The sequence below is a fragment of the Sciurus vulgaris genome, assembly GCF_902686455.1.
Source record: "Sciurus vulgaris genome assembly, chromosome: 3".
Taxonomy (NCBI): domain Eukaryota; kingdom Metazoa; phylum Chordata; class Mammalia; order Rodentia; family Sciuridae; genus Sciurus; species Sciurus vulgaris.
Genome location: NC_136463.1, coordinates 138,345,646 through 138,367,727, shown reverse-complemented (window position 1 = coordinate 138,367,727; position 22,082 = coordinate 138,345,646). Strand labels below are relative to the sequence as shown.

General features: G+C 34.3%; 1 protein-coding gene across 4 annotated transcripts in view; it reads right to left on the bottom strand.

Annotated features, from left to right (window-relative positions):
• Nucleotides 1-22,082, bottom strand: part of ZNF804A (zinc finger protein 804A) — a 354,436-nt gene that overhangs the window by 62,484 nt on the left and 269,870 nt on the right. For 2 of the 4 annotated variants that reach the window (XM_079134543.1, XM_079134542.1), the window contains one exon: nt 9,363-9,506. In XM_079134543.1, coding sequence (XP_078990669.1) covers nt 9,363-9,506 — 144 coding nt within the window. Of the gene's footprint in view, nt 1-9,362; nt 9,507-22,082 lie in introns of those variants that run through there. The other 2 variants (XM_079134544.1, XM_079134545.1) reach the window with 2 other exon arrangements.

Genomic DNA, 22,082 nt, shown 5'->3' with positions numbered 1-22,082 from the left:
TACCACCTGAATGCTATGCTGCCTAGACATTTCTTCTACCAGATTAAGAAGTCCATCACTTTTAAAATCAGCCTCAAAGAAAGTGTCAGGACATAGGCAAAATGTGGACAACTTCACATCTGGAACATCACACAAATGGCCTCTACTCCAAATTCCAATAGAGTCCTACTCTTCTGAACCCTTTTGAACCCTGCCCTCACTGACCATAATCCTATTGCCATTCTGGTCTTCTGAGCTCCCACCAGAATTGGTCATTAAGCTGCAGAGAACAACAATAGAAAGTATGTCCAGCATGTACTGCTAAGTATCTCAAAATTCCTCCCACCAATTCCAACAAGCTCAAAAAGTTTCTGAACTACATGGTCAGGTTAGGCACAGCAGTGACCCCACTTCTGGGTACCATTTTCTGTTTTAGTAAGTTTTTCGCTGCTATGACTAAAGAATCTGATCAGAACTATTTTAAAGAAGAAAATGTTTATTTGAGGGTTCATGGTTTCAGAAGTCTTAATCCATAGACGGCAAGCTCCATTTCTTGGGGCTCTAGGTGAGGCAGGACATAATGGCAGAAGAGTGTGGCAGAGGGAACCAGCTCATATCATGATCAGGAAGAAGAAACAGAAAAACTCCACTCTCTGGATAGAAAATATTCACCCCAAAGTCATGTCCCAATCCCACCTCCTCCAGCCACACCCTACCACTTCAGTTATACTCAGTTAATCCCTGTCAGGGGATTAAATCACCAATCAGGTTAAAGACTTTTAAAACTTAATCATTTTTCCTCTGAAGCTTCTTGCATTGTCCCACATGTGAGCTGTTGGGGGACTCCTCACATCCAAACTGTAATACCCATCTACATGAGCTAACCCCAAATGGGTAGTAGAAAATGAACAGTATTTCAACCTATATATAAATAGATTGTTAATTACATTTTTTGGTGTAATTGCTAGGTATCATTAACTTCCAATTTATTTTTCTTACTCCAATTCACATATTCTTAGTTGCTGGGTATGTTTGTGTGTATTGGTTGGTGGGTGGGGGTCTTACGTGTTGTTTAGGCTGCTGAAATTCCCACTGAAATTCACACTTTCTCCATAGACACTATCTACTTTCTATCAGTACAGGGAACACGACTGCTTCCATTTTCTGAAGTCAACACCTGGAGTGTCCCACTGTATATTTTTTATATCTCTGATTGAAGGTTCGACAGTCTTCTTTTGGTGATTCAAATTCTGTTCCATATTCATTCTCCCTAGCAAGTCAGACATCTCTAAGTTAGCCATGTCTTCCAACCTGCTCATTGACCCAGCTAATCTATCTGCATCTCATCCCTATCTATGGCAGGATCACAAGTTCTCAAATAGTTTTCTTCTGGATCCTACAAGAGGGAAGCAGGAAAATTCAAGGTGACATTTTGGCACATTTAAAAGTAATATCCTGGACAGGTCAACCAAAAAATTTGTTTCTTAAATTCCTTTTGCTGCCAAAATATATTTGATATTGGCTGAGTTTCAAATTGATGTGGAGCAGGTAGCCCCAAAGTCATTCTCTTTCCAGGGTTTCTACTTTCTCCATTTCTTGGTAATACATCTCTCCCTCTTTAGCTCAATGCTTAAGAGGGAAAATCAAAATCTGCTTGTTTAACTGCTTCTCTTCATCCTCTTGTCTTCTCACTCTATCTTTTTTACATTTATCTAAATAATTGTTTTGTAGCCCAAAGGATTGCCGTTTTGCTATTCTATATCCTCTAGATCATAGAAGGACACAGTTTATCAGAGTGCATTCCAAATATTAATTTACCATCCTGGGTATCCCCTTTCTATTTTCCAACCCTGGCCTCATAATCATCTGAAAATCATCTAACATGAGCATGAGCCAGAAATCTATACCAGACTCTGGAATTCTGTTTCTAAAAACTTCTCTGGTGCTTTTATCATACAACTAGAATTAAAGTTTCTTTGCTCTATAAAATGACTTCCTCCTACCACAAGAGCAGAAATACTGAAGTCTTATCTGCTAAAAATGTCAGGAGAATCTTGAAAGATATTATGAAATAATCCTTTGAGCAGATAATGTAAAGATTGACTCTTGATAAGATTAGTAGGAGATAAAAAATTTGATATTCAAGAGGTGCTGCTATTGAACCCTCACATTTTGTTAATCTTAGATTTACATATTTCTTTTTTTTCCTGGATCAATTTTCTTCTTAGAAATATAATTGTATTGAAAATAATTCCTGGACTGGGAATATAGCTCAGTAGTAGAGCACTTGCTGAGCATGCACAGGACCTGAATTCAATTCCCAGTACAAAAACAAACAAACTAACATACACCCAGAAAGTTTCTCAATTTCATTAAATAAAAAAGAAAGATAAATAATTGGACACACTAAAAATATATAATAAATTCGTTAATTATTTCCCAAAATAGATGTAATCACAGAAAATGTATTTGTTAAAGTATGATCATTAACAAAGTACCATAAAAATTACTATAAAATAGTGTAGTAAAAGAAACACATGTAATCTCATTGATAAAACTACCAAGTTACCACACAAACAAGAAAGAGGATAGACTTCCAAAGGTTAATAAACACATAAATTGTCATTAAAAGGTTGAATGTTTTTAATGGATTACAATGCCTAATTGACATTCATGAAATGAACTCCCCTAGAATTAGCTGTATGTTTCTCTTATGATTTTTTTCAAGTGTTTTTTATGCACAGTTACATTTAGGTAATATGGGGCATAAAATGTGGCTTTCAGTTCTATTTTTTTTTTCTGCACTCAACACTGACTGACTGAGTCCATCTTCCTTCATCTCAGCCTGATGAATGATGGACGTTAGAAAAGAAGAAGGAGACCTGAAGCTGATAGGGGGAAAATTTATAAAAATGGCATCAGTTCAGATAGCAGAAATTATTATTTTATCTAAAGCATGGTACAAACTCAAGACAAAACCTACAATTTAGTGCTGTGTGAAACATGAGTGGCTTTGAATGAGAAATGTCAAAAGAGAACAGTATAATGATGATTTATAAGATTTGTATCTCATGATATATATGTATAGATAATATACAAACATATTTACACATGTGGAACAGTCATTTTGAGGTTCTTTGGGTTTTTGTAGGAGCAAATTACATGTTCTTCCTTTATTCTAAGAGAAAAAATTTCAAAATAATTTTTAAAAGCAGTAAGGAAAGAGCACAAACTGAAATACACAGCACACAAGCATGAGTAAATGAATATCACAGGGAAGATATCTGAAGTGACTATTTCATATTATATATATTTTTATCTATCTATCTATATCTTCACTCTAAATTAACCATTCGTTTCTATGTACTTTTATTCCACAGGTGAATATTTACACAAAAATATCAAGAAGTAATTTATTTCTCAAGTGTCATATCACTGAACAGCAGTTTAAATTATTAGGAAATGTTCAAATGGAGGAATAAAGCTATTCTGTTTCTATAGCAGTAGAAGGCCCTGCAGGAACAACACATTCCAACAACCCAGTCTGACCTTGACTTCCTCTGGGGCAGAACAAAACCGCAAGCAGCAAGGCACTGAATCCTGACTTGCTGAGGCAGAGGGCACTTCAGTGCCTTTTGGGAGGTATTTCAGCCACATTGCAGCCACTAAAGCAAAAATCAAGATGTTTGAGGGACAGTAGCAATAAGGCAATCATTCCCTTTTCTATCTCTTCATAGCATCAGTATGACAAATCTCTTACAGCGAAAATAGCTCTGAATTGCCCATAGGCTGCCAGGTGAGAGGACAGACACAGTGTGGCTTTACTTTAAGGGCAGATGAACAGGTGAAATGGTTTAGAGGAAAATCTTTCCTTCTTACCTGATGCTGATTCTCTGATCTTTTTTTTTTTTTTTAATCTCAGTGACTAGAATTCAGAATGATATAACTTTACTGGACACTATTTTATTCATCTTTTTACATGAGAGAATCAATTGTGAAGTGTGTAATTGAGTATATATGGATAATTTACAATGATGCATAAGTATTATTATTATACTTGGTGATTTTGTATTCTAGAAATTTAGATCCAGACAGGTCAAAGAAAATCATCTCATCAAAATTCTCTGTGTATAGACACAGAAGTGGAACTCTGAAAAGACTTAAATAAAAAGCTCTGTACACACCAGCAGTTATTGATGGAGCTAGTGGGAGCTATATAGGTGTCTAGACTCTTCAAATGCATTTGCTACATATGTAAATATATGTTTCTATAATTTCCTCTAGGATACATATAAATATACTAATAATATGTTCTTTTAGATTAAAAAAATTCCCTGAACATTCCAGAGATTGGATAAATAAATCACTAGCAAGAAAAATGAGGCTTTCTTGGTCATTGCCTTTAAACTTCCATCTTCCTTAAATGTCCAGAAATATTGCTACTTTTCAATAAACATACATATTCCAACCATATTATTTATTATTCAAATGAGGATGCATAAAAATTAAACCAGGTTGGTGGGTATAAAGTGAAACTTTCATAAGATATGGTGATGTATAGTTATCCTTAATATGGAAGTTATGATTATTTAAAACTATTCCCTATGTTTTAAAGTAAAAGATCAACTATTTTGGGTATATAGAGTAAAATAATTATTACACTTAAAAATGTCATTTTTCTGCAAAGTATTTAATTTTGTGTGTGTTAACAATATAATTAACTTCCTGGGGTCAATGCCTGTAGACTGAGTTGTTGAAACTGTTAGCTAAACAGCAAAGTAATACCTCCATCTCTCCTTCCACCACTCCTCCCTCAACAGTGGGCAGCAGAGAGTAGAACAAGACTCTATCTGTTAGGTGAAAAAGGGCAGTTATGGTTCGTCGCTAGCTCCCAGAAATGCTTCACAGATACAGGTCTCATACAAGGAACCATTTATTTTGCGCAGACGAATTCACGTCTGCATGGGGAAGGGGGAAAAGAAAAGGAGAAAGATGGCGCACAGTTCCTCTCAGACATAGGAATTTCGCGGGCTGAGAGGAACCAATTGCGGAGGAGAATTCTTACAGACTGACTGACGGACCAATGACATATTAGGACATAATGCTGGAGGCAGGAAGATTACAGCAATGTAAGCCAGAAATTCCTGTAAGGTGAGAGGCAGGCTAACACAGATTGACAGGTGGTGGGGGAAGCCGGGAATTCCTTACACTACCCACGGAGGAGAAAGTGATGGAAGCTAGCACAGAATTCTGCCTTGAAATGCAGAGCCTGTGCCTACTACAGAAAGAGCCTGAAATAGAGAGAAAACAAATAGCAAGAAAGACTCAGGTTTTCACTCGCATCATTGATAGCCTTGAGTGGTCATGGGAGCCCTCAAATCTCAGAAACTGTGCAAGTCTTTATAACTGTGAGACTCAGGTGTCAACCAGCTTAGTGCCAGCCATGGTGGACAAAGGACTGTCATGAAGTACCATCTAAAAACCTAAGAAAACACAGCTACCCCAAGGCCAATGATTATATAGATGAAGCCTTTAAACCTGCTCTGGAACCAGAGAGAGTTCTTCATCATAATAGGATGGACTTGGGTTTTGGCCTACATCACCAACATCTACAGAGTGGGCCAAGAAGTATTCCCAAGACTATGCGGGTCCTTCAGACTGAGACCCAGACCAGCTTAATATAATCTTTAGTGGCCTTTACCAATCTCAAGAAGCATATTAAAGAGTAAGACCCTATTTTCTAGGAGTAGGACAGGATAGTAAGCCTAGGAATTGCCTTGGGACTCAGTGCTGAGCTGGTGAAACCTAATACTGGCCAGCTTTTAATGGCTTTTATCTTCAGATCAGTGTCTGTGGATGAAGTCTCTGAAACAGGTGTGATGCCAGGTTCCAGCCAACTTATTGCAGTGGTCCTGGGTCTTGAGTCCACCTGAATAGTAGGCAATCCCATAGGCTGTGGGCTTCTTTGAGCCATGTTGCATTGAATTTGGTGGATTAAGGTGGACTCGGGGTAAAACAGCATTGTGGAATCAGTGGCCACAGACATGACATAGGAACATGAAGCTCATCCCTCCATTTTGAAACTGCCCAGTACTGGCAGAAAACAAATCCTGCATTGCTTAATCACAGGCCAGTAATTGTGAATGAGGCATTACCTTAAGAGGTTTATGGAAATAGACTGATCTTTTTAGGTACTTCTCAAGTTCATGTTGAACAAGACACTAGTGGTGCATTTGGGACAAACTTGATCTTGGATTGTACTCTACTGCTGAAATAATGACAACCCATCAATGACCAGCTCACAGCAAAACTGGATTTAAGTCATCATCTTGTGCTGAAATGAATACAAGCTTGAAGAAAATAAGCAGAGCAGCCTGCTTAGAATTTTTGGAAAGATAGGGTCAAACAAATCAAGATTGCAATGACTGGAATAAAAATCTAATCATTTAATACCCAGTTGACCAAGAAGCATAGAAAGATTTGAGGAATCATGATCTTAGCCAAAGTTCCAAATAAAGAGCCAGAGATCGACCGGATATTCAAAAATTCAGAGAATTTAAATCAGCTATTTTAAGGAAACTCAAGGAGTCTGAAAAAATGTAGAAAAATAGTTCACATTTCAACAAACAAACTTAAAAAAAAGAGATAGAAGCAATTTAAAAACAGAAATACTTGTAATGAAAAAATATGCTAAGCAAAATGATAAATGCAATAGATTGCATAGAAGAAAGAATTAGTGAGCTCAAAGACCAACTATTTGATAATCCTTACTGGAAGGAGGAAAAAAGGAAAGAAAAGTAATACACAGGAATGAAGGAAGCATATATGAACTTTGGTTATAGTAAGTAATTCAAGAGGGAATTGAGACTGCCAAAGGGGTAGATAGCTTATTCAAAGCAATCATTACAGAAACTTTCCCAAAGCTAAGAAAAGACAAATATACAGGTTACTATTTCTTTTTTTAAATTTTTTTTAATCTTTACAGACTGCTTTTTGATTCATTGTACAAAAATGGGGTACATCTTTTCATTTCTATGGTTGTACACGATGTGGATTCATACCATTCATGTAATCATACATGTACATGGGTAATGACATCTGTCTCATTCCACCAAAATTGCTATTTCTACATTCTCTCAGTCAAGTGTCACAGAGTGACTACATTTCTTACTCATATGCATTTTCGTTGTCGTTGTTCTGTATGTAGACAGATTTCTTGGTTGTTCAGTGGACTTAATCCTAAATAAGACCTAATTTTCAAGTGTTAGGTCAAGCCATTATCAGACAGTGCATAATTTTTTCTATGTTTGTTTGCTTTTAACGTATCCCAACCTAAGATTATCAATACAGATGACTCTGAATTGTCCACCATTTTCTACTTCTACTTCATTTAAAGTGTCCAAGGATTTGGGGGTCATGTCATAAAAATATGGATAGTTGTCATGGGGTGACACATTTGTTCCTAAAAGCGAGAGAATTCTCTAGGCAAACACCCTTAAAGATGTGGATGTGCCTTTATCCTGAAGAAAAGGGATATAATGAATATATAGATTTTAAATACTTTCAGTTACTATAATATCATCTCATATCAAATTGATCAGTTGTAACAATGCTATCTACCAGAGTATTTCGAAAGTGCATCTCTCTAGGACCTGATGTCCCTGAATATTTTCAAATGTGAACCTCTGGACCTCCAAAATAACAAGCTGGATACCCCTGAATTCTCTTAGCTTATTTGTTTAGAATATATAGTAGGCTAAGTTTAAAAGAATAAGGAAGTGTAAAAGTCCTGAGGATAACCTAAGTGAGTTTGACCTTTATGAAACCTTATAACTAAAAAGTTATAATCTATTGAAATATATATTAATAGCTAGCAAGATATTCTTAAAACAAACACACATATACATTTCCAAATACCTACTTTACGTAATGAAATACATGTGTAACAACATATACTGGGATCTCAGATTTCTAGGAAAAAAACAAGAGAACCACTTTCTTAGATTTGTCACATCAGCAACACATTGCAGATTTTTTTTGTGTGTATAAAATAGTGCCAACAAATTTAGAAAAAAATACAACTTCTGATGGATTTTAATGTTCAAATCAAGCAATGATAAATTTATATGTGTGTCTTTTTAGTGTGAAATAAATATTTCTAGATTTCTAATTATTTAGACATAGACAGTATGTCAGTGGATCTATTACATACCAGGGGGAAAAAGCCAAGGGCAGATCATTAAGCTAAATGTTCATTAATTAATCAGTACATAATTGAAGGCTAGTTTCTCCCTTTGACAGTCTCCCCAAAGCACAGTTTAACTAGTATGAAAAATTGATATCAAATAAAATACCCACAATTCATTTATAAGCATCGAAAAATGTGATCATTTCCTCCTACTTTATTTTATGCTAAATAAATCTGATATTAATGGAATATTCAAAGCTCTGCCTTTCATTTACAAAATGAGTTCTGCAGACAGTATTTGTAGGTGATGCCTAAATTATAAAATTATTTAAATTAAAGCAAAAATGCTATCATATCATTAGTAAAACAACAAATAAAGTTGCATTGTTAAACATAAAGCATATTAGAAAATGAAATCTATATTAACTTCACATCTAACATGATCACTATTTTAAACGTATCTTTACATAGTGTTACAAAATCCATCTTGGATTTACAATTGACAGTAAAATTCAATAACATTCAAATAAACTAATTTATACACATATTGTCTTATTTAATCCATAACCCTGGGACCATTTGTAGAACATGAATTTTTATTTCTTCATGATCCCATGGTAGTTTAAATCTAAGTGGCTTTCCATAACAAATTATAATAATGAGCTGTAGAAAGTTCAGTCAATAACAAATGGCATGTGGAATGATGGTAGTCTCAAAAGATTATTGCCTAGTGACTTTGTAGATGTCTTTGCTTGTTTAAGTACATGAGGATATTTGTCTGATGATGAAATTGCTGAAGGACTCATTTCTCAGAATGTGTCCCTCATCATTAAGCAATGCATGCCTGTATGTATAAAATGTATTTACATTTGATGAATATAACATGGATTTAAATATTTAACACAATACATTTGAGGACTTTAGAAGATCATCACTTGTATAATATTGCTTTCAAGACACCTACACTCACTAAAAGGCAAATGAATGGTATTCCTTTACATTGATCATTTGTTTCAAACTTTATGATGCTTTTAAAAAAATAGATTTTGCTATAGATTACCAAATCATCATACCAGAATAACATCTTTAAAAACTGGAAATCACAGAAACATTATAAAATAAATCATATTCATATTTTATAGTCTACTATAAAGGTTCAGAAATGTCAGCTTTTTATGAACAATTTTTTTCTTACCTGTTTGTGAGCATGGTCATATGAATTAATGTGGTTGTCAAATTCCTGATGCTTATAGTACTGCTTGTCACAGAGTTCACAGTAAAAATTAGCCTTCAGATCTTCCAGAGCTTTGTCTATGGTATTCTCCTTCTCAGCATAGTCCTAAAAAATAAAATTTCAGGAAAGGGTTCAGTTAACTCTTTCCCCTGAAGTTTACCTTAATTTGAAAGTTGTCAATTATAGTATAATAACCAGAAATAGAAACAAAATATAATATTGAGAAAAATAAAGCAAATACCAGCAATTAAAATTGAAAGAAATTATGAGTTTAAAAATTACATATTAAAAGCAAAGACAAAATAATTGTAAAGAACCACAGAAACATGGACAGTAAAAGAAAATCCTAGGGAGAAATAGAAACTGTTGATTTAACAAGTTTCATCTCTATGTTAGCATAAAAAATAAAACTCATATAGCTGTTTTGATTTAATTGTAAATTTCTGGCAACAACTCAGTTAATATAAAACATTTGTATGCTTAATGTCTAAAACGTGTCCTCTTGGAAGTAGTTTAAATTGGTGTGTGTACATTTAATTTGAGAATTTTGTTTCTTTTAATATCTATATAATAATGTACTCACACAAACTAGATTTCACTTGACTAACATTTTCATCTTGGCCTATATAAACTTTGACTGAAATTTTAAAATATCTTCTAGTCTTTGTGGAAAAAGTACTTTTCTGCAAGTCATGTAAGTTACTTACCTAAACTAAAAAGGAACAACCTGTATAGCACATTGCATTCAAGATTGTTATAGTAAATAAAGACAGCTATACAACCATACCTCTGAAGAGGAAAAATGTGATCAGTCATCATTAGCCTTTGTATAAACACCATAAAATAGCAAACTGTTTGGGGATTTCAGATTTTCTTTAAATTTAAATTTACGTGCTATTTCATGCCTGCTTAAATGTTAATGTTGACAGGAATAAATTTTACATGTTGAAACATTGAAACTTTGGCTGATTCTTTCACTGAAGTGCTGATGTGAGGAAGATGTAAACTTAAGTCTGCATCACAGGATATATTACGTTTCTCACTTGCAAATTCTCATATACACAGCTCCTTTAAAACTCAGAATAACTATATATTCAGTTCTCATAGCTTCCATAAGACACTTTTTAGGCACTGGGACTTGGAGATAAAATTATGTTATTCTGTTTGTGGCAATGACAACTGTCATCTCTGGAAGGGACTCGTGGTTTTAATGTTTAACTTAAATGTTTTCATGAAGTCCAAAAGTGGTTTGCTAGTAATTTGATGAATGACTGATATTTCCATATTTTTATATTATATATTTGTGCACACAACACATGTAACAATAAATTTACCACAATCTGGGGTGCATGCATTGGAGTAATGAACCATTTTTCATAAACTATAAATACATAGCATACTTGTCACTTAATTTAATACAGTTACCCATTGTTAGGTTTTATGAGAAAGAGGTGAAAAGCACAAAATTATGTAAATTATTTATGTATGATCCCATCAATTTCAAAACTTAGTTTATCATTTCTCAGCAGATTTTTGAACTATTTCTAATTATTCAATTTCATTACTTCCATCATGTTTTAAAATAGTTTAAATTATGCTAATGAGTCCTGTAGATCTAAGCTGCTTACTGAATTTTTATTCAATTTTCAAAATAATGCTTTATGGAAAAGCCAATCAAAATGACACGGAAATTAAGTAATATGATTCCATGGCTAAAGTGTGTGAAGCAGAGATAGCATTTCAACCAATATTGGAATTAAGCTAGAACGACAACAGTTTTCAGTTCAAAGCTGAATTAGGGCTCAGAATTATTTTGAAAGAATAGAAATTTCTTGATAAACTAGTTGATTCTCCCCATTAATTGTAATTACAGTGAAGTAAGCGAAACTTACTTCCTCTGTCTTGATTACATCTTAGGACATAAGGTTTTTTTTTCTTTGAATATTGGTAGTCCTTCAGACAATCAGTAATTGTTCCTGAGCTATGTGCCCAGTCCTTTTTATTTGTATTATTTTTGCATTTATCTTTTTAAAAAAATTATCTGTTCTAATTAGTTATACATAATAGTAGAATGCATTTATGCATTTTTATAAATAATACATAAACAGTATAATTTCTCATTTTTCTGATTGCACATATTGCAGTGTCATATTGGTCATTCAGTCATATATATAAAGAGGTAAAATGTCTTTCACTCTACTATCCATTCTGCTTACATACTCCTTCCCCTCCCTTAACTACCCTAATTTTCAGAGACTCTCACTAAGTTTCTGAGGGCCTCACTAGGTTGCTCCAAGTTGCCCAGGTTGGTCTTAAATTTGGGAGCCTCCTGTCTCAGCCTCTGGATTTGCTGGGATTACAAGAGTATGCCACCGTTCTCAGCACAATTAATCTTGATAGAAATGATAGAGATATATATTCTAAACATTTCTTAAATTTACAAGGGAAAAACTAATGTTCAGGAAAATAAATAACTAGCTCCAGGAAATAATGAGGAAATACGTAGCTCATGTTTGAATATGAATAATCGGTCTATAAAATTTAATTATTTATGAATCTTTAGGCATATTACAAAACAGATAAGAATATAATAATCCCCTTTTATTTACCACTCAGCTCCAACAGTAATAAATTCAAGGTCAGTCCTGTTTTATCTTATCCCTCCTGTCACACACTCTTCCCTTGCCCCAGATAAATTAGAAGGAAATTCCCAGCTACATATCATTTTATCTGTAAATCTTTCAGCATGTATCTCTAAATTGGAAGGACTTCAAATAAAATCAAAATCACAAAACTGTAATCAGGCCAAATGACCAAATGAATCCAATAAATAAAGCACAGTCATTCCCTTTTATCATCCAATATCCAGTCAATGTGTTCAAATGGTTGTAACTATCTAACATTTTTAACTGTGCATAATAGCTGTACAGAATAGTGGACTTGATTGTGGTTTATTCATACATACACTTAACATAATTTGACTAATTTCTAATATTTTACAATAGGTAGTTAAAAAAGGAGTCAATATAAAATATAAAATGTCTCTATATTCCCATCACCTGATGATTTTGAGCCTCCCATTATCTTTGTTTTACCTTTGACTACAATTTTAAGATTTAAAACAATTATATTTCATACCTAAATATGTTAAGAACTATAAAAATGTTAGAAAAATATGACTATGAACTTCTATATATGCAACTCTTAAAGTCATTGTTACTTTGATCCCTTTGTGTGCTCTCTTTGACTCTCTCTCTTTGTATTTCTACCCTCTTAAGGTATCAAAAGAAACATAACATGGTTAAGATAGAAGTTGCAAGATGTACAATAGTAAGAAACATTTTTGGATCAGACTTTCAATTCAATAGAAACTACAGTGAGGAATCAGAATTTCATTTGAGAGAACATTCTCAGAGTACAGTGACCTCATTATTGTATGTGTACCATGAGGGACAGGAGTGTTTTAAAATTAATCATATAATTGTATGGACAAAACCAGTACTAGCTGGACTGAGATGCCCTATAGCCCCTCTCTTTCTTTATTATGAATATTGAAACAGGCTTTGACTTAGATTATTAACACATTAACATATTTAACACAGCCATCCCACTGTTTGACAAAACCATTCCACTGTAAGGAAGAAAGGATGATGTCAGAAAGATGGTGGAATAGGACACGTCAGTGTTCATCCCCCAGAGAAACATGAATTTAAAACAAACATCTACCCTTGAAAATACCTTCACAAGATCTAAGTAAATGAGGTGAAAGATTACAGAATATGGGTACATCACAGAAATAAAAAGTGCTGCTTTAAAAAGTACAGAGAAGATAGTTTTATATTACTTATGTCACTTCTCCATCAATTTCAAACAGCAAAGTATGGAGAGAAATATTCTTAGAAGTAGAGAGGGAGTGTGAACAACAAACTTTGCATAAGATATCTCCACCAGAGTCAGCTTGTCCAAGTAAAATCTAGCATGGAAGTTCCCATTATCCTAGACTTCAGATGAGTACCTACAGACTGAGTTTCCAAGTTCAACCTGGTGCAAGGCTGGGTCTCAGGTTTCAGGTTTCAGGTCTGCCTGGTGAACTCTATCTCCAAAGTTATCCCAATGCTGGGCTAAACCTACATATCCCAGGCTCCAAACCCCACCCAGTGCCAGACAGTACCCAGTAGCTCCACACTTTTGGCTCAACTTATCACCAATCCAATTTCTATACAGTCACACATCAACCCACCCCAGGGTCAAGATGGACCTCATAATACTAGTCATCAGACTCATCCCTGCAGACTCAACCTCTAAGTCTGCCCCTGTAGATACAGAAGTCCAGTCTACTCAGGCCCACGTAGTAATAGTCTTCAGGTCTTCCCTATCACAGGTTGGCAACCCTTGCTTAAAACACCAAACTCGTACTTATGAATCACAGGTTTATCCAGGACGAGACTGAACCTTACAACCCTGTTCTTAAGTCTAGCTTCAGAAGTTGGATTCTCTAGCAGATCTAGACTCTAGATCTGTCACTGTAAATTTTATTACTGGAGGGCTCTCATGAACCTGGGGTTCAGAACTATGCCACATACCCCGATCTTGGGTTGTTCCCTGAGGCCCCAGGACACATGCCAGTCCTTAGGGTTTTATCCTCTAAATCAGTATCTGTACACTCATCTTATAAATCAGCACCAGGGGACACAAGCTATATACTAGTACCCATAGCCTCAGATCCCAAAGGACTAGGGGTACAGGCATGCAAGGGCACACCCAAGTAAGACCAGGCCCAAGACAGACCCCAGTACCAGACTAATAGTTAGAAACTTATACATATGTATATATAAATCAGAAAAAGTTACGAATATATACATGTTTATAAATACATACAGATAGAAATTCTGGTGATAAAAATACACTGAACAAAATTAAAAATACTTCACACAGTGTCAATAGCAGAATTGAATAATTAGGGGAAAATGTGTGAGCTCAAAGGCAGGGTATTTGAAAATATTATAGTTAGAACAGAACAATGGGAAAAATGAAGATTGCTGTTGGAATTTAAGGATAAGCATCAAAAGAGGAAATATTAGTTAAAGAATTTTGTGAAGGACTGGAGAAAGACAAAGGAGTAGCAATAATGTTTTAAAGAAGTAATAAAAAAAAGTATTCCAAATCTGAGGAAAGATACAAGTATTCAGGTAAAGGAAGGTATAAGGTCTCCCATCAGATCAATCACAACTAGACAACACCAAAACATATTATAATAATCTGTCAAAATAAGACTTTTTGAAAAAGGACCCTAAAAGGAGAGAAAAAAAATACTATGTAAGATAGTTTTAATAAGGCAGGCAATAACTTTCTTTCTGGGATAGATAATGGAATGAATTACTTAGGGTGTTGAAGGAAAAAACAAACAAATAAACAATAACTACCAATCAAGAAATCAAGAATGTTGTATCCAGCACTGCTGTCATTCATAATAAAAGAAGAAAGAAATCTTTTCCAGGAAAAACAAAAGCCAGGAGACAGTGTCCTACAGGAATGCTAATGAGAATCTCTAAACTGAAAGAAAGGAATACTAATTAATAATAGAAAAACATATGAACATATAATATTGATAAAAGTAAGTACTGTAAAAGTAAGTTCAAATTCAGAATACTCTAATACTCTAGTATTGGTGTGTAAGTCACTTATATCTTTAGTAGGAAGGTGAAAGCACACTAAAATATAAGAATTACAATAAAGGTTAAGAAATATACAAAATAGATAGAAATCATGACATCAAACATATCAAAGGGGATAGCATGAAAGTGTAAAGAAAGGTTTGTTATGTAACCAAACAAGTGGTCATTATCTTGATATCCTATTATTAGAGTAAGTTGTATTTTTTAAATCTCCAAAATAATAATGAAGTAAAAATTTGTAGTGGATATACAGAATATAAAATTAGAAATCAAAGAATATTATTATAGAAAATTATTAAATAAAAAATGAAAAGATGAAGACAAGAAAAAAGGAGCAAAGTCTCTACCAAACAATAAAAAATAATTAACAAAATGTCAGGAGTAAGCCCTTACTTCTCAATAATTACCTTAAAAGTAAATAAATTATATTCTCCAATAAAAACACATAAAGTGACTCAATGCATTAAAAAATATATACAATGATATGGTGCTTGAAAATAAAAGGATGGAAAAAATCCATGAAAATAAAAACCAAATGAAAGCAGAAGTAACGTTCCTTAAAATAATTTTCAAAGGCCATACATTTTCAGTTAGATAGAAGGAACAAGTTCAAGGGATCTGTATGGTGGAAATAGCAGTAACAATATATTATATTCTTAAAAGTTGATAAGAGAGTAAATTTTAATTATTCTCACAAGAACAGAAAAATGTATATGAGGTTATGAATATGGTAATTAGCCTGATTTTGCCATTTCATATGTATTTTTATATACATTTATTTTTAATATATATTTCAAAACAACATGTTGCATGTGAAAAATATGCATCTTTTATTTATCAACTACAAAATGAATTGCAAAAATAAAATATGTATAAAAATAGTAGAACAGCAACTAGCAGCACATATACAAGATATTATTAAAATGATTAATTATGCCTGGGTTTGTGGTACTCAATCATTTGAGCAATATCTTTAGAATTAACAGCAAGTAATGCCATATGCAAATTATCATTGCCAAATAGGAGGTGTGATCTGATCACATATTATATCTTCAAGTATTTCTGCTAGAAATATCCTATTTAAAGTGATTAAAACTGCAAAACTAGAAGTAGATTGGGCACTGTTTATATTTTATATACTATATATTATAAAATAATATAAATTATACATATATTAAATTAACTATGTTAATACATAATTATTTTAAATGTTGAAAAATAGCATTTGTATGCAATTTACATTTTTAATAAGTTTCAGAGCATCCTTGTGATCTATATTGAGAATAAATTATATTAGTTTCTTTAAAGAGTTGAAGGGAAAAGACATGAAATAGTGTCTGCTTATTTCTCATTGTAGGAAAAAGATTTGTCAAGGAAGAAATGTCCAAACTTATCTCTTCTAATATAATGTCCATACAGAAAACTTTCATTTTGAAATTCATGGTCTATACCTCCTAGGAAACTGCATATGTAAGAGTATAACAAGGCCATATCTCTTGTCATTCTCACTATTTAAGTGACTGGCTATAAGAAAGTTCCCGACAGCATCTGTAGCAATACCTGACTAAATTTCCCTCCAGCTTAGGTTGAAGCATCTTTCTCTTCCTGCCCAGGAGCTTCTCTCACTCATGGTACAGAGGTCACACTGCCAAATGCACAACCCAGGAGTTCTGAAAAGTTAATTGTATTGGAGTCCACCTTGACCACGTGGAAGGTGAGAACTCAAGCATAGATTATTTCTCTCTTATTTTCTAGACAGATATTTCTAAGAAGCATTTCTAAGATTGTACAAAATATCCCAGTGAAATAGAGCATAAATTAATTTTACTAATGTTGAACTGTATAACAAATTGGTTTTCCTTTCTTACCTCTTCTGCTTTTGTGGAGTTTATTTTTTTCCTGGAATTATTTCCCAAACAGATTATCTGGATAGAAGTCTTTATCCTGGGCTGAACTTCAAGGACAATTCAAAATATGTATATATAAGCATTTCCAATGAATAACTTTTGGAAAAGCAACAGTTCCTCAAATAATTTAAGATCATATCATTTCTCAATTCAAGCTCTACAATAGACCATCACCATTATTATAATGAATACTGTTACAATGATACTTATTCCTTAAACAATTTGGTTCCTGAACAGAGTTGTCATGGTTTTCTATTATTATCTTATAGCTTAAGCCACCCATTTAAATTGTTTAACATTTCTGAAACTTTCTGAATCATATTTACACTTTGATATCTAGTCTTGATATTTATTCTCCTTAGAATGTTCTTATTCCAGATATTTGCATTAAACACTCATTCCATTCAGTTCTTGCAGATATCTGTTAAATATGATTACTTTCCTTATTATTCTTCTAGAAGAGAAATGCTTTTTATTTTTTATCTTTTTTATCTTTTCTTAAAATATAAAGAAGAGAATTTTATTCAGGAAGAAAACAGTGATAGAAGACCTTTGAGTGTTGCACAATCTCAGAGCAATATTAAAAACAAAAGAGACAGTATTAGAAAAGGGATGTGGAAAAGTGATTATTGTACTGTTATATTATAAGAAATATATATTTAGTCTTTGTCCATAGCTTCTTGTAGAGCTTCTAAAATCCTTGGAATCTCCAGAGTGATGAGTGTCTCTTAGTAAGCTACATTGATGACTGGTGTCTGGGAGTCCCTAGATAGCTTCCAGATGGCGGCTGATCTCTGGAAAGACCAAGACATTATTGGAGGGTCAAAACTTTCAACCCCACTCTCCAACCCATAAGGTGCTGTGAGGGGGGCTAAAGATTAAATCAAACACCCATGGTTGGTGACTTAATCAAGTATACCTATATAAAGAGAACTTCATAAAAATATTAAATTAAAATTAAATTAAAAAACCAACGGAGATTAGAGAGCCTCTGGGCTAATAAACACCTCCAGGAATACAAGTGTGGTGCACCCACAGAGGTCATGGAAGCTCCACAATCCTTCCCCAAACTTCCTCTATGCATCTCTCACATCAGGCTGCTCCTGAGTTATATCCTTACAATAAACTGGTAATAATAAAGCAACTCTTTCCCAAATCCTGTGATCTGTTTTAGCAAATTAGCAAACCTGAGGAAGAAGTCTTGATATCCCATGAATTTCAACTGTACAGTGGCATGGATTTGGGATTACCATCTAAAGTGGGGATAGTCTTGCAGAATGAGTCTTTAACCTGTAAGGTTTGATGCTAACTCTGGATACAGTTAGTATCAGAACTGAATTGAACTGTGGGACATGCAAGTGCTGCCCAAAGTGGTAGAAGAGTAATTAGTATGGGAAAGAATTTTCATATATTTGATGTCTGAAGGTTTGGAAATGGAAATAAATCCTACTAGTACCTATGTTAGACTTTATCTGGTTTAAATTCTTGCCCCATTTGGCAAAAAGTAAACCATTTCTGGGTGGTAAAAGCCTATATTATTGTCTCAATATACTTGACATTTTGCTTTGAAATGTCAGGTTCTGTTGCCACAAAGACTACACACTTAATCACAAAATGTTTTTGGAGAGTTCAGGAAGGAAAATGAGGGGCTGAGGCAGAACATTCACAATTTTATTAAAAATCACAGATGTACTGAAATGATTATACCAAAAATGCACATTTAAACATTTTTTTACAAAGATTCCACATAAAAGCAAACTCATCTACGCCAAAATCAAAGTGAAAGCAGAGACTGAATACTGAAAGGGCTGTACTTTGAATATCATATGTCTTTGGACAACACTGGTGAGCTCAATTAAGTACACCTCAACAGTGAGGAATGTTCACATTTCTGAGAACTGGAACAAAAAAAGCTGCCCCCTCTTGGGAGACATCTTTCTGATTCTTTATCCTTTGATCACTGGAAGTCCTAGCCTGTGAATAGTACTTGCTGAACTCTCTGATCAATTTAAACCAGTGATTACTACAACTCAGGAATGCACTGGAAGACCAAATTAAACATTTTTATTGTTTCTTTTTAGTTATAACATAAGAGTATAATCCATTTTGATATAATTATGTAAGAATGCAATATATCTTATTCTCTTAAGACTCCATTCTTGTAGATGTGCATGATGGTGGGATTCATTGTGATGTTTTCATATATGTACATAGGAAAATTATGTCAGATTCATTTGAATTAGACTTTCACTCTCATGTTTAGACAGATTATTTTAAGAGGAGGCTCAAATTTGAAATTGCCCTACAGTAACCCTCTGCTGAAGCAAGGTTGGAAGGGAGTCTCACCCTTCAAGGAAAATAAGAAAACTCATATTAGGTTTTTAAAACTGAATGCCAGCTGACAAGTTACAGTTCTAGTTCAAACATATAAAACACCATAAATAGAATTTCCAAAATGAGAATCCCATAGAAATAGATCTTACAGAGTCACAGTATGGAAAATGAGTGACAACTATTGAGGATGCTTGTTTCACTATAGAAATCTCTTAAATTATGTCAGGTGTGGCCACACATACCTATAATCCCAGCTCCTTGGAGGTTAGGCAGGAGGAGAACAAGTTCAGGGTCAGCCTTGGCAACTTAGACAGACCATGTCTCAAAATAAATTTTAAAAATATGGGGATGTAGCTCAGTGGTAGAGCTCTTGCCTAGCACATACAAGGTCCTGGCCCCAATCCTTAGTGCTATAAAAACAAAACAAAACCTCTTAATTTCTAGGCCGCATCCATTTTCTCTGAAAGGTAGAAGACAGGCATGTAACCATGTAATGTATATCTGTTGCTTTCTTAGCTGCAGAAGTAGTCTAATGTAAGATAAGAGTTGTTTTTCTGAGTAGATTGTCTCGCTGTTGATACTAGATTAACTTCTCTCAGAAATAGAGACTGAGATAATGAACTTCAGTGTTTATTTTAACCATGTGAGCTTAAGTGTTTTATTTGCAGTCTCAGGAAACACTGGAAAAAGAATGCAAAGCGAACTAGAGTAGGAAGCTGATAAAGACCTGTGATCCCAGCTCTGTGCAGAGCTTGAGAGTCATCATTCCTACATTAACAAAAAGAAAAATGGAATTTTTTTTTTTTTAAGTGGAATGATCAGAGAACAGAGATCATAAGGTAAAACTCCACTTCAGACTCTGGAGAGAAAAGCATAGTCAGAGAAATTCAGAAAATAAGATCTGTTTATTTGGATCAAAAGTGACTGTAGCCAAGAAATTGTCGGGTCTCTTGAATGTTAACTGACGAATTGCTGCAAGCAGACCACGTTCTACTGGGTGAGACAAACTCTTTGAGGTCACAATCTTAAGGGGATGCCCAATATTTTTTGTGGCATTTATGTGTTTTTCTTTGATAAATTCCACCATGTTCTCATGATGATGATCTAAGAAAGATTCTTGTGTCCTTGGCAGATGGATGGAAGATTACTGTCAATAAGTCAGTAATAGTCTCCTCTGTGATAAAGACCTCCTTCCAAAGGATAGGGGCTTTCCACAAGTCTATCCAAATACTATATCCAGCCAGGAAAGAGGATTTATGTCCATTTCAGACTATGTAGGCTTTCTATCTTTCCTAAGGTTGAGTATGGGGAGCAGGGGGCAACACTGTCAATAGGCATCAAAGATTCAAGGAAATGGATTGGTATTCTTCAGCTAAAAATTGAAGTAGTAATCTGGGGAGAAAAATAAAAAGAAGCTATACTACAGAAAAAAACAACAACTATAACAGTCATAATACTGAGACAAGACTAGTATTTAATCTTAATCAAAAGTTTATAGAATTTTTCCCTGTCCTGCACTGTGGGGGCACCTGGCTCTCCTTGCAGTGCTTGACAGAGTTCCACTCAAGGATGATTGCAGAGACTCATCCTAAAAGGATTGTAGCCAGATGTATGCCTCCCTAGCTTGGATGTTATTCTGTGGAGTTTTCCTAATAATATATTACTCACTTCAGTCTGAGGATCTTGCTAGAGGTGATGGGAATAATTCTACAAATTTCCAGAAAAACATCACGGAGACAAAACACATGTTGAAACCCTGTGATATTAACCTCACTACAGGAGAATGTTTTTATCATGTTAAAAATCAAACACTGCATTTACTTGCACAGCCAGAACCTGTTGGGGCACAGAAATTTATATATAACAATGTTTCCCCAAGTTCTAAGCACAAAGCATCTCCCACAGTAGCTACTAGATATAGACTAGCTTATTTTATCTATGGCAAGCCCTGGTACCCCCCTAAAGGCAAGCCCTTAGAGAAGGTAGATATAGATCTCTCCCTGTCTCCTACAGGGTGGTTTAATCCAGATGATGGTTTTGTTAATGTGTGGTGGTAAGGTAAAAAAAATAAGGTTTCACAACATTCTTTCCTTCCTACAAAAAATATGTCACCCCTATAATAAACGTTGATACACAATAACCATTGGGACCGCTGCCCTCCTGTAACCCTTAACTCAGCAATTTAGATATTAACCAGAAGGACCTAGTAGAGATGGTTACATGACATTATTTGTCTATCACTTTACCGCAAAAATAATAAAAATAGTCTTAGGTCATATAGAGTTTAGATATTAAGGAAATAAACATTGTATTAGCTCATTGACGTAGTTAGATATGCTTAAAATAATTGTGATTAAGTAAGGATAATCTGTAAGGTTACTGTTTTCTCATAATCTTTTGGTAAAAACAATTTCTGCCTATGCTTTGGAAACTTCTTTGATTTTATTAGTCACAAGCCTGTTATCAAAGCCTGAAGAAAAATGTATATAAACCCAGCCTTCCCCAGAATAAAGTGGGATTGATTGCACCAGAACTAGAGTCTGTGTCTTTCATTCTCCATCCATCGCCGTCCCTGTTTCCCCGCGCCCCGTTTACCAGTGTGGAACCCATGGACTCCTGCTAGGGCTGGACCCCGGCACTGCACACCTTACAATCAAACAACAGGGCTATAGTATGTTTTATTATTTGAATATAGACTGTAAGAAGTAGATGTGGGGAAATGCAAAATTAAAAGGTACTCAAAATCAAGAAGACAAAAGGGATTT